This window comes from Ruditapes philippinarum, unplaced genomic scaffold (genome assembly GCF_026571515.1).
Source record: "Ruditapes philippinarum isolate M1 unplaced genomic scaffold, ASM2657151v2 ctg9180_1_1_1_1, whole genome shotgun sequence".
NCBI classification, from domain to species: Eukaryota; Metazoa; Mollusca; class Bivalvia; order Venerida; family Veneridae; genus Ruditapes; species Ruditapes philippinarum.
This window is the reverse complement of record NW_026855198.1, coordinates 4,326-17,439: the sequence shown is the minus strand read 5'-3', so window position 1 is coordinate 17,439 and position 13,114 is coordinate 4,326. Positions and strand designations below refer to the sequence as shown.

At 32.2% G+C, this 13,114-nt stretch overlaps 1 protein-coding gene across 1 annotated transcript; it reads left to right on the top strand.

Annotated features, from left to right (window-relative positions):
* The first annotated feature begins 673 nt into the window (after positions 1-673).
* Positions 674-7,584, top strand: LOC132742457 (interferon-induced very large GTPase 1-like). The gene is made up of 5 exons (XM_060730886.1): positions 674-863; positions 1,556-1,738; positions 2,631-2,858; positions 3,046-3,189; positions 4,169-7,584. Exons 1-5 carry the CDS (start codon positions 674-676, stop codon positions 7,582-7,584), a joined length of 4,161 nt encoding a protein of 1,386 aa, XP_060586869.1.
* The last annotated feature ends 5,530 nt before the right edge of the window (positions 7,585-13,114 follow it).

Here is a 13,114-nt window from a genome sequence, read left to right as displayed (position 1 = left end):
GTGAAACCTCGTTTGTAAGAGAGTTATCCAGCTAGTTTTTTTGCGGAACATCGTTGATTCTACACAGGTGACAGTTTGTCCTGAAATGGCACCTGGGGACTTCCTCCACCAGTAAAGCTTGAACGTCGGCAAATGACCTATACTGTTCAAATACAAATAAATAAAAAAAACTCGCTTATAAGTCGTTCAAAAGTTCAAAAAATCTGTTCAAGCTTCCTACTAAATCCGTAAATTTTATTTTTTTATGTGCCTTATTATGTAAATGTATGGAGTATAAATAAATACTGTTAAACTGAGTCGTTTTTGTCATGTGAAACAACTCAACTTTGTCTTGTCAAGGATACTTACGCGATAAACACATAACTGCGATGCTTTAATCTAAACTATTTAAGATAGCTACATGTTGTGCATTGGGTTTTCTTAAGTACATAATAAATATTATACGAGATAGCATGTGTCCATAAAGTGACTAAAAATAAGTCTACAGCATTTTCATTGTTGTCATTTCAATGTCCATTTCTAAATATATTGTAGCAAAGCATCAAATTGTTAACTGTTGAGTATCACTTTTGTAACTTCTTACAATGCGAATCATAAGTTAATATCAGTATCTATATTCTATCGTTCGAAAAGGACAATCTTTTGAATAGGTGACTTTCATTTTTTCAGAAACATGGGTGTAGATATACAAACTTACAGGTTTAGAATCGGGACCTTCAAATCCGTACAAGGCCTTGATGTAAAAACGCTTACATGTTCCGCGAACTACAGCAGAGGTTTGAAAATAGTAGGGTCTGTTGCCTTTATAGGAATTTTGCTACTCATTGCTGGAGTGGAATCAAACCCAGGACCTCTTACGACTGGTAATGTAACAACAGTGATATTTTACTTTTTAATGCAACGTAACATTTTAATATTATTTTCTCAGTCGTATTTAAATACATATTTACGATCTTAAGGCCTATTTTGCCTCAGAAATACTTTTATCTTTATTTTCTCAAAAGTTTTTTTTTTAACAGTTATAGTTTCCATAACGTTACTGTTTACATGAACCACTTTTGTTTCTGTTGCTTTTTGGCAATTACAAGTAGTCCCATGATATAATATTGTGTATGTCAAAATCAAAATACTACAGTTACTTTGTTATCGTTTTGCTACAAATAATTTCACATTCTGAGCAACCGTTCTTATTTGTCCGGGGAATAACAAGTATTCGAATGATTTAGCTTGAAACTTCAAAAATGATTAGATCTTTTTGAGAAAAAGATCGGTGTGCTTGAGCTCTTTAGCTTAACATATATTAAATGCGATGCATACACCTATCAATGTCTATTTACATAGAAGGTGGCTTAGCAAAGATTGTGAAAAGTGAATAAAGCATGTTATGGAGACCGTAATTTTTCTTGAATGTATATGAATGAAATATTAAAAACGGTATAATTTTATGATATTGTTACAGCTCGATACAACAGGACGAGCAAAGTTTATTCCACCTTGTCTAGCTATCTTTCTCATGTAATCTATGACCATTATTTTTATTTTACATTACATTTAGCGAAATGCACATGTTCTGCAAACCAAACAAAAATCAAAGTGTCCGGGCTACCAACAAATGTAGATGAAGAGGATCTCGAGAATTTGTTTGAAAATGAAAAGAAGCAAGGCGGTGGCAGTGTTAAAGAAATCACAATTTTTCCTGACAAAGCTACTGCGATAGTTGAATTTGAAGAAGAAGAAGGTAATAATAAAATGCTATATTATCATTACCATTATCCCTCATGAACAGACTCAATCAAAATGAGTCTGCCTTTTTTATGTAATATTGTTGTTTTCGTTGCTTCCTAGGAATCATCCCTTTTACCAGATTTTTTACGATGAAGTTTATTTGTAAAAATTAAGGTCACAACAAGATTTAAGGGTTATGTAATCAGCAAAATATGCGTAAGATTTGATATGATTTTGAAATAGTTTTGCCAATTCGCCAAAACGAATAAAAGTACAGAGCCTAAAATTTTTTATATGTAAATCAAATTGATAGAAAATAATTATTTCAAGGCATTATACTTTAACCAGCATTCAAATATAACCAGGAATATGCTTACTTTTGAGAATGACGACCTTGCTACAGTTTAGAAGGCGATGATTTTTCAGTGCCTAAGAACAATAACGCATTTGCTAAAATAGTTGTTTAATGTTTGATAATAATTATGCATTTGCCAAACTTGTAAAACTCATAAAACTAAAATTAATATACGTTTATGAAGTTATCATCGTTGCTTATGTGAATCATTCGCAAAATCAACGTTACCTCCTAATTTTTTTTCACTTTTTCTGCTAAATTCAGTGTCATAATTCACGAGTTAATTTACCAATGTGTCATGTTTGAGGCATATCAAATTTTATTAATGGTTATTAGTACGTTATTGTATTTAATATATATCTACGAAATGCCCGCTAGGCAGGTCGTCGTTCTCGCGAATAATGGTCTTGAAAAACAAACATTTTCCCGGAAATACTTTTATAATGTTTAATGTTTAATGTTTCAGTTATGTGTCGGGGGTTCTATGTTGTTGGATTTAGTTTGGCCTGCGTTCGTTTTTATATCTTGAATATATTTCTATCAATCTTAGCTGTTGAAAAGGTACTGAAGAAGAGGCCGATTAAAATAAAGAAGAAAACCGTTGATATAGAGCCGTACCATACCACGTATACTGTTGAGCTAAAAGGGCCACCTCTGACGTGGACGTCGATAGATGAACCATCTAAATGTTTGAAAAAATCATATGGTGAAGTGTCATGCATTACATTCTCATCACAAGAAAGTGGTACCATGTTTGTTACATTCAAAGATGGGAAAGGTTTGATTTTTTTGTGTCCATACTACAAGTGAGAAAATATCCCCATTTCCAGATTTTAATAGGTTGTTTATAAATGCATATCATATAATTTTAAATATTGTAAAGACAATATTCAAAATCTTACATTGTCATAACTGTCTTTCTAATTCTATAATTTGGGCAATAAACAGTGGTCATTTATTTTTAGTTGCAAATAAGCTCGTTCTGAAAGGTGAACTCATTGTAGAAGAGGTAACATTCACTGCCGTATTCCACTGCCCAGAAAACAAAATTCACGATAACGACGAATTCACGGATGTAGATTGTATAGGTTCAGATGTAGACGATAAGGGTGAGAAAACAACATTTGAATTTTGCTTTTATAATGAAAATCAAAACATATTTAATAGCCACACATAATTACTATATTACATTTTTTCTCGTCGCATAACAAAGCGGTGTAGGAGCACATTTGTCCCGGAGCACATTTGTCTCACGAGGTGTGACTGTTGTGCTCGTAAATATTCACATTTGCGACAAATTGGAAATGAGACAGATGCGATCGACACACAATAGAGAGGACACTCGAAGCACATTTGTCTCACATTATTCCATAAAATTCTAAAACGGTAATAATTATGCACGTTCGTATACCGGCTTCCAGTCATTGTTCTGCGTTTTCTGTATTTTTATAACCATTTTAAGGTCACTTCCTGACTCTGCATAGGAGTTATATATTAACTGAAAGCCCTGTTCTGCATGTCACACTGAAAATTGCAGTATTCAGAACCAACACACACACACAAACACGCATACAAAATTGAAGTGTTACTGATATATACTCAGTCTGGGGTTTATTCAAGGCGCCTCACCTATTCACCTATTGATGAAATACATTTAATTTGAACATGTTTTTGCTCCGCAGTCACCTTATGCTGCTGACCGTTCAAAGGCGGCGTCCTTCTATGTTACTCGGATGTATGTCTTCTGCCCCCCTTTCCATGTGCCGTTGTCCTTTTGTACGTCTCTGAATTATTTTATATCTTTGGCTACCTTGTAGGTTTCTATCGTTTCCGTTTTGTTAATGGTTTGTAGTGGCGTCCCTTTCATTTCCACCCTTCGCCCTGTCCTGTTGAGTGTCCTGATAGGCTCATTTCGAGTGGTCCTGTGTTGATCTTATTTTTCAAATTTAAATGTACGATTATTTGTAGGTCTAGATTAGTTATCATTTTAAAAGTTATTCACTGATTGTCTTTTAACATATACAGATGATTTTGTGTTAAATGTGTACCAGAGCATAATAATTTAATTAAATTTGCATTCACCTTTAGAGATGGACACCGGACATGATGAAGATAGACTTTATCCATATGAACAATTCATTAAAACCTTAGGACTCGTGGATTACTACCCTAACAAGATAAGTATTTCCTGTGTAATGACAATCAATATGGAGTACGGATCAATGTTTGATAAAGATCAGACAAAAATAAAAGTGACAGAACTTCCATGGATACTTTTAAGAAGTCTACTTGGGGTTTACTGTAAAGCAAGAGATCGAGTAGCATCATTAATTAAAGAAAGACCAGGAAGTCAAGAGCAATTGACGAGCGAATGGTTATTTACCGAAAGTTATGATGATACTGAGATAAATCCACTTGATCTTTTCATTACGGTTTACAAATGTTGTGATCCTATGTTAAAGCAGCTTTTGTTTCAAAAATGCTATTCTTGTAAAATCGCAGTCCCTTTTATACATGTGCTTCATGACTTCTCATCACAGAGTAGTAGATCAGTTGTCTCAATATGGCCTTTAAGATGTCTTTTTATCCAGAACAGGTATGTCAATAATGAAGGAAAAAGAAATTTAAGCGTTGAAGAGGGGGTTTACGAGCACTCAACAAATCTTATAACATTTGCGCGTATCGGAAAATCAGATAATTCTAAATCAGAAATGCTAAACTGGCTGTTATCAGATAATAATTGCAAGACATTCTTTAATAAAAATTGCGTCCCACAAATGAGCAGTCATAAATATAGCGAAGGGCTCGTTGAAATATTTTGGCTTCCAGTAGGAGGTAACTCAATGGATAGGTTTAACAATCCTGTCACTTTTTTAAATTGTAGAGGCAGTTTACACAATTTTCAGGAAGAAGTATTAGAATTTGTGTCTAAATTAACTGACATCTTCGTTGTGCTGTTAGATATCGAATCTTTACATGACACATCTAAGTGGTGTACAGATGATTATGTGTCAAAATTTTCATCGATGATAATTATCATTGATAATCCTATGATAAGAAGTAACGAACCGATTATGAACACATTCCGCTCAAAAATACAATCGCAAGGAAAGAATTGTGAATTAATTTCTACTTACCAAGGTAAAAGAAAACTAAATCCTATTGAAATGACAGGAATATTACAGCGGCAATTGCAAAATCTTCTCATAAAACATCACACATTGTCATTGAATAATCGCATTACATCTTGGTCTCAAAATATTGATTTGGATGAAGATGTCGATTCTTGCAAAGATGGGAAATCCCGTGCAAACAATATCATGGAAGAAATGATAAAAGCAGAAAAATCATTGGAATGGAAGACTGTTATTACCCCAGTTCAAGCAACTATATCAAATCGTATAGCACCGTTGATAAAACAGCAACAACGTTTACAGTATCAAACTGAAATTAAGGATATTGATAGAAAACTACTTTTATTGAGACATAGCTGCTTGGATAATGTGACACCTACAGTAGAAAAATTTGCATGTTATCTTTGCGAGACTCATGCATGTGATCTTTCCCTCCAGTTTTTTCTTGGATGGTTAAATATCATGCTGGCAAATCAAAAGATGTCAGCAGTCCACGAATTACAAACACAATGCAATTTAGACATTGACAGATTAACATCTGCTATTAATGATAAACAAAATGTCGACCTCTTACTGAAAGCAACAGAAGATAAAATAGAAAAATCTTCCTTTAGTATTGAGCATCTTCTCCGCGAAATAAATCATATTTACAATGTGCGTTTGATCTTAAAAAGAGATACTTGCCTCCCCCCTATAGACAAAATGAAAACTACTTTAGCTGAATTGATATATATTGGATATACATTTGAACTTGTAGATGGCGACAATTTCTTTTTGCCTACTCGTTGGGTAGAAGAAATTTTACGGTCCCTTTCACATAAGATTTATCGTAAAAGAGTTCTGACACTTTCAGTTCTAGGACTCCAAAGCTCTGGAAAATCAACATTGCTGAATACAATGTTTGGATCGCATTTTGCTGCATCATCTGGGCGATGTACGAAAGGCCTGACTTTGCAACTAATTCCTATGTTCCAAAGAATTACAAAACGATGTGATTTTAGTTATGTTTTAGTTGTCGATACTGAAGGATTGAGAGCTACAGAACTTTATGATTGTAAGTTGGCTCATGACAATGAATTAGCAACCTTCATTACTGGACTTGGTGATGTTACTCTTCTAAATGTTATGGGGGAAAACATTTGTGAAATCAACGACATTCTCAATGTTACTGTCCATGCTTTTATACGATTGAAAAAGGCAAATAAGTCCTTGGATATTCGAAAAACATGTTATTTTGTACACCAAAATGTAAGTGGAATATTAACTGCACGAAACGCTAGGCCAGGATTACGAATACTAGTGCAGAAACTCGATGACGCCACTAAAGACGCTGCTCAGTTGGAAAATGTTCCTAACATCAGTAAGTTTAATGAAATTTTGGAATTTGATATGGATTCACAAGTATTCCATATGCCAACACTTTGGCAGGGTAACAGCCCTATGACTTTTGTAAACTGTGAATATAGTCAACATGTTAACTATGTGAAGAGCAAGGTGCTACGGGGGGCTTGTGAAATGACAAATAAGTCGTATAAATCGTTAAATGATTTAGTAATCCATATGAAAGATCTATGGACAGGTGTTCTTAGCGAAGATTTCGTCTTCTCATTTCGAAACAATTTAGAAATCAAAGCTTACATACATTTAAACGAATATTTCAAACAGACACATTCTGAAATCGAAAGGCAAGTATATGATAAATGTTGTGTATATGCTCAAAAAACTTTTTCAAGGTCAATTGATAAAAAGCAGTTAGACTATGATTTTGACAATGCTAAAACTTTTACTGACAAAACGATAGACAATGAAGAAGAGAAATGGAAGCTAGAATTGGATGCTTTTTTGAGACAAAGTAATTATTCTGAACAACAAGTGCAATGGAAAGGTTTGACAATGACTCGGATTGTCACTTCATGTTTAGACCTTAAAAGCAATATTAGACTCGAAATGTCTGCACTTTATCAAGATAGAGCTGTAGAAATTTTGACAACAATGGACAAAACACATGAAGATGATCTTATTAAAAGATCATGGAATCTGGCAAAAGAATTAAAAGGAAACTTTTCAGACGATATTATAAACGAGAAATTTGAAAAAATCTGGACAGATATTGATTCTCAATCACTAATGCGTAGCTCTGGTGAATCTAAATCAATTGATATCAAAAAGATCATACACAATTACTTAAACCAACTTTTTGACCAAGATAAGCCTCTTTTAAAGAAATTATTAGATTCTCGCGATCAGAATGCTGTAATAAATAAGTTACAGGGCTCTTTTGCACATTTATGCATAGATAAATGCGATTTCACCGCAAAAAAAACATTTATGGCGCTTCCACGTGTATCGTATCAAGAAAGACAAAATTGAAACCATAGGAGAAGGCATCGAGACACTTTTCAGTGGGATTGGTGATATCCTTATGCAGCTACAAAACAGCATGAATAAAATTTCTGGATCTGGTGTAACACGTTTTTTTGAGGAAGTGGAAAAATATTATACTAGTTTCGAAAAGCGGCATGCTGAGTCATTTTCATTTGACATCAAAATGAAAATGAAAATATTTATACAGATTGCCGAATGTGCCGGTCGTATATTTGAAATGCACAATATAAACTATGAAAAGAATTTTGGTCCAGAAGCCCGTCGCCAACAGTACAAACAAAAAATGAAAAATATTTTTTTGTCCTTCCTTCATGATCGTAAAGCTGACGAAACTGCTGCAGCTGAGTTTAGTGACTCTGTGAAATCCTCTGTGCGAAATACTGTAATAAAATTACAAACGAGGAATATCAAAACTGCTTTATGTTCGCATATCGGTTCTTTAAAATACCATTTTATTACAAACTTACTATCTGAATTATTAAGACTGAATGATTATAGATCATTCTCCGAATATAATCATAACCCGAAAATATTTGCTGCAAAGTGGATCACAACACAGTGTAACACGTTTCTGTTTTGCAAGCCTTCAAGAACATACTACTCAATGGCTTGCAGTAACATTAAGGAATACTTTGAAGACGTCAAGGGGTCAGTTTTTAATACTGCTGAAATTTTTTCTAAAAGATCTACATCTGATCGTGAAACTGTGGAGATTAGTTCTGCTTCTGATGACTGGATTGACACATTGTCGTCAAATTTACAAAAATGTACAATATCTGTTTCACAGTTCAATCTTTTAAAGAACATTCTACGACAGAAAATTGACTTGGAGAATTTCAAGGAGCTTATAATTAGAAAGTTAGATGAATCCGAAAACAAACTTAAAGAAGAGTTTGAAAAGGTTGATTGTTCAACTGTTACTTGGAATATATCAGAAAGACTAGATCCCATAACAGAAGTAATAAAGGAAACTTGGGGGTGTCCAGAAGAATGTCCATTTTGCGGTGAACCATGTGCTAGAGATATTCACGATGCCGACAAAATACCTCACTTTTGTATACAGCATAAACCAAAAGGATGTAAAGGGGTTCACCTCTCAGGTTCAAAACAACTAAGTATAACTACATGCAACTTCGCAGTTTCTTCAACAGATTTAACTCATAGTTGTGGTGTGTTTGACTACGCATGTAAATCGGGCACTGAAAAAAAGGATTGTCCCCTTGAACGTCATAGATACCGTGATTATAAAAAGTTTATCAAGAATTGGGACATAGAACCGAATACAGATATTGGCGCAGTTTGCAAGTTTTGGATGCTTTATTTAAGTAGGTTTGCAAAGGACATTACAAAGGGCACTGAAATAGAAATTTCAGATATCCCAGCGTCTTGGCAGGATATTTCAGATGAAGATGCGATTGAAAGTCTGAGAAAGCTTTATAATTGAAAATCATGAAATATAGAAGCAATTAGCGGAATGTTAAACAGTTGTATAAAAGTATTTATGTAATATGTAACAGCCTATTGTAGTAAAATGTAAAACAAAGTTATTCTGATTGTCCATTTTTGCAACGCGTGGTACTGCTTTTACATTATGTGGTGGAATCACATGTTAAAAAGGTAATATACATATTGAGTGGAATGATTTATCATCTACTTGAATCACATTATATCATTATAATAACATAACAGATTTTATAGCAGCTTTATTTTTGTTCTATGCTGAGTACTCGTATTTTTGGGAGATATATTGATCATGAATGGATTTCATGCACAAAAAGGATTTTTACGCTTTTATAAAGCTTCTTATCATCATGATTGGCAAAGAAGGTCTATTTAGAAAAAAAAGTCTTGATAAAGGATATTTTCATACTGAATTCATAAATTTATATCACCACTTGCAAATATTATCTGATAATGAATATATAGAAACACTTATTATAGTAACATTATATGAAAACCAAAACACAACATAAACATTCTTCTTGGAATTTATTCAGTAAACTGAACGAAAACTACCTGGAATAATTTTATTGTGATAGTTCTCATCATGCTGTAAGTAGACCGCCTTAGAAATTTTATCAGAACATTGTTTGGATGACCGCGAGTAATGAGGCTTAGCAGTTGCATTTTTCTGTCCAAACACAAGAATTAATTAACATAATTCAATAATTATTTTGCACTTGTGGAAATCAATGTGCCCTGGCTGATATTCATATCATGAGATTTTTATAAATTGAAAACACAGATTTACCAAAACCATTACAGGTGTCACTCAAATGGTCAAGAAATTAGTGGCATTTGGAGTTTTTGAATAAGGCATACCATATATAAGTTTAGTCTAAATTGTGTCCTAAAAGGGTAATCACTATTTAAGATATGTTAAATGTATATATAAGACAAGTTTGATGATTTGTGAATTTTTTGGGAAGATTGACCTAGTATTAATTAAATACATAATGAAATGTTACTTTTATGCATGTTTGTCCTTATAGTTGTATGTATATAAAATGTATTTCATATTGTATATGTACATGTGTTATATCTATTGATACAATTTAGATAGTAATTGTAACTTGTTAAAATATAACATATTACATAATATTTGCATTTGAAACAATTTCTGTATTGTATTGTTTGTTTCTTTTCTTAAGTTGTGTTGGTTTTATTTTAAAATGCAAATTACATGTAAGCTTTACCTATGTAACCTTATACAACATCATAACAAATATGTGCTATGACAAACAATCTTGCACTGCGCACGCGAGTAACATGCACCTGTAAAAAACCCGTGAGCATGCGCTGTTCTTGCACATTCATCATACGTGATTCAGTGCGCCAGACATAGTATCGGCTTTAGTCATTCCATTATAAAAATGACACAACACTCGCGCGTTAAAATATATGCAAACCGGTCTTTTTATGACGAAATAAAAAATAACCGGATCAGATGTTTACTTGTATGCAAGAAACCTGTAATGCACTACATTTGCAGAAGACCTCGAACTTTATCAAATCTCTTGCCCTTTTGGCTCGAGTTTTACATACTTACCTGTGCTTTTTCAGAGGTAAAAGAATTAACACACGTTTGCATTTTTTCAATCAATCATTTAAAATGTTGTAAATACATGTAATACATTGTAGATCATTCTAGTATTATGCGTTAGTTTCTCTTTAACTATTTTTGTTGATGTAATTATGCCTTAAAACAGCCCGACTTTTCCTTACTTATAGTAATTTGTTCTAAGATTTTCTTTACTATTATAAATATTAGATTTTCTTGTAATTTCCTGTACATGTTTTTGTCCTAATTGAAGAAAAAAAACTGAGTTTATAATTCAAATGACAGAGGGAACAAATAATGCAAGATATTGATATATATTATGCGATAAGCAACACAAGTTGTTTCTAATGCTATATGTCTGTCAAATCATTAAATGTCATCATTAATTTTAACTTATTTGACTTATTCTTTTTTTACATATTTCTTAATTTTTCGAAATTTTACGTTTTAATTTCTGAAAGGCATGTTTTTACAAATTGTTAATTGTTATTTGATATTTTTTCATTCATTCGTTGTGAAATTATGTTCGCCATTTAGAAACCTTTTGCATATCCCTCGCGTAATGGGAGTATACTGGTCTAAGGCTGGTTGTCTGACCGTCTGTGTACTCTCTTTCTTTTTAAAACCGTTCAACCAATTTATTTTAATAACACTTAAAAGGAAATGTCATAATATTGTATTTTGCTAAAAAATGGCAATAATTTGTTTCCCTTCCATTTTAGAGATTACAACCTTTTAGATAAGTTTAACTGAACATGTCCTTTACCATAGGTTTATTGAACCTTGACTTTTACGGTAAAAATATTGAATGTTTCTAAACTTGGCAATAACTTTCTATATAAATGGACAGTTTTGAATAATTCTTGGACAAACTTATGTTTTTCAAACAATTGTCGTGTTGAGCAATTTTAGTATGATATTGCTTTTAAATGGCATTGGGTGGTTATGACAAATCATTGGAATTTACTAAAATAACCATTATATTACCGGTAATGTAAGTTGATCGATTTAATTTATGTTTTGATTAACCACCGTTGTCAAGTGTAGCAATTAATATATGACATTGATCTTTATATGAACTTGACCATTAACGTAAAATTATCACAGTTTCATAAAATTAGCCAAATCTTTGTTATTAATGAATGAATTTGACACAACAACACTTTGAACAAAACCTTCATGTGATGTTATTCAAATATGACCTTGACCTTTAATTGAAAAAAATTGATGTGAATTTTGTAAAACTTAGTAATTTGTGCAAAGATATGATTTATAATTTGACATAGATATGATTTATAATTTGACATAATGACATGATAGAAAAACATCATATTACTGCCTGAAAAGAATATGATTTAAATTTTAAAGATCTTGACGGTCCATTTTACCTAATTTAATTTTGCTACCACTTTGATTTAAATTGATGTATTTAGTTTTTTGTTGTTTTTGTTTTTTACTTTGACAACTCAATATTCAGCACCAACTTCCAAATTTATTATTTTAAATTTGTCAGACCATCACTATTAAAGGCCCCTTTCAATGATTTTGCTTCAGATTTTATGAAAAAAGTCTGTGTGGCCCGTTTGTGGTGGTTCTTGTTTAAGGCAAAGCTGTTTGTTGGGGATTGGGATTGGGATTTTAGTGATAGTTATAGTTTGATTGTGTTTTTTTTTCTCTCTTTTTCTCTTTCCTTTCTTTTATCTTTTTTATTTTGTATTGATATTGTTTATATTTATGGTTTGATTTATTGTTTGGATTTGTTTGTAAACAAGTGACATTCATTTTGTAGTTATCATAATATATATCATTTAAGAAACAAGACATTACCTAACCAAATGCATAGTTTTATGTAAGCTAATATACATTTCTCGTGCGTTTACATATGCAGACTTCAAATTTAAGCAATCCACTCGCCCTATTGATAAGGCCATCACATGTTTCCTCCTGTTATTATACTTCAGTCATTTAAATGTTGTAACTATATTGCAGATCTAAAAGTGTATAAAGCTATAAATTAGAAAAAAATAAAAACAGTGAATTTCAGTACATAATTGTTGCACATAAACAGAATAAAATGTTCCGGAATAAAATATACTGCTGGTATATATGATACGGTTGACTATGACTTTAGGCATGCCAATAGCATATACTGACAAATTTCTTTCATTGAATCATTATACACTTTAAGAAAAAAAGTTTGTTAATAAGATAATATCGTTGGCTCTGAGCTTTGCAACATCTTTTTTGTACAACTACTTAATAGATGCATTACATTTTTTTTTGTTTGACTGCTCAAAAAAAAGAAGTTTGTAATCAACATCTTAAAATTCTCACATATTTCATATTTTTTAATCTAACGTATTTGTTTACATGTTACAGTAGGAATTGACAACGTTCGGTTTATAAGGTTTTTTTCTTTTTGCTTTTTATAAAATAATTTATGAATTTATTTTA

Excerpts from the sequence above, each read along its gene's own strand:
- LOC132742457 (XM_060730886.1), top strand. The coding sequence starts at position 674 with ATGGGTGTAGATATACAAACTTACAGGTTTAGAATCGGGACCTTCAAA. Across the intron at positions 2,859-3,045 it reads TACATTCAAAGATGGGAAAG|TTGCAAATAAGCTCGTTCTG; the intron begins GTTTGATTTTTT and ends ATTTATTTTTAG. Across the intron at positions 3,190-4,168 it reads TTCAGATGTAGACGATAAGG|AGATGGACACCGGACATGAT; the intron begins GTGAGAAAACAA and ends ATTCACCTTTAG.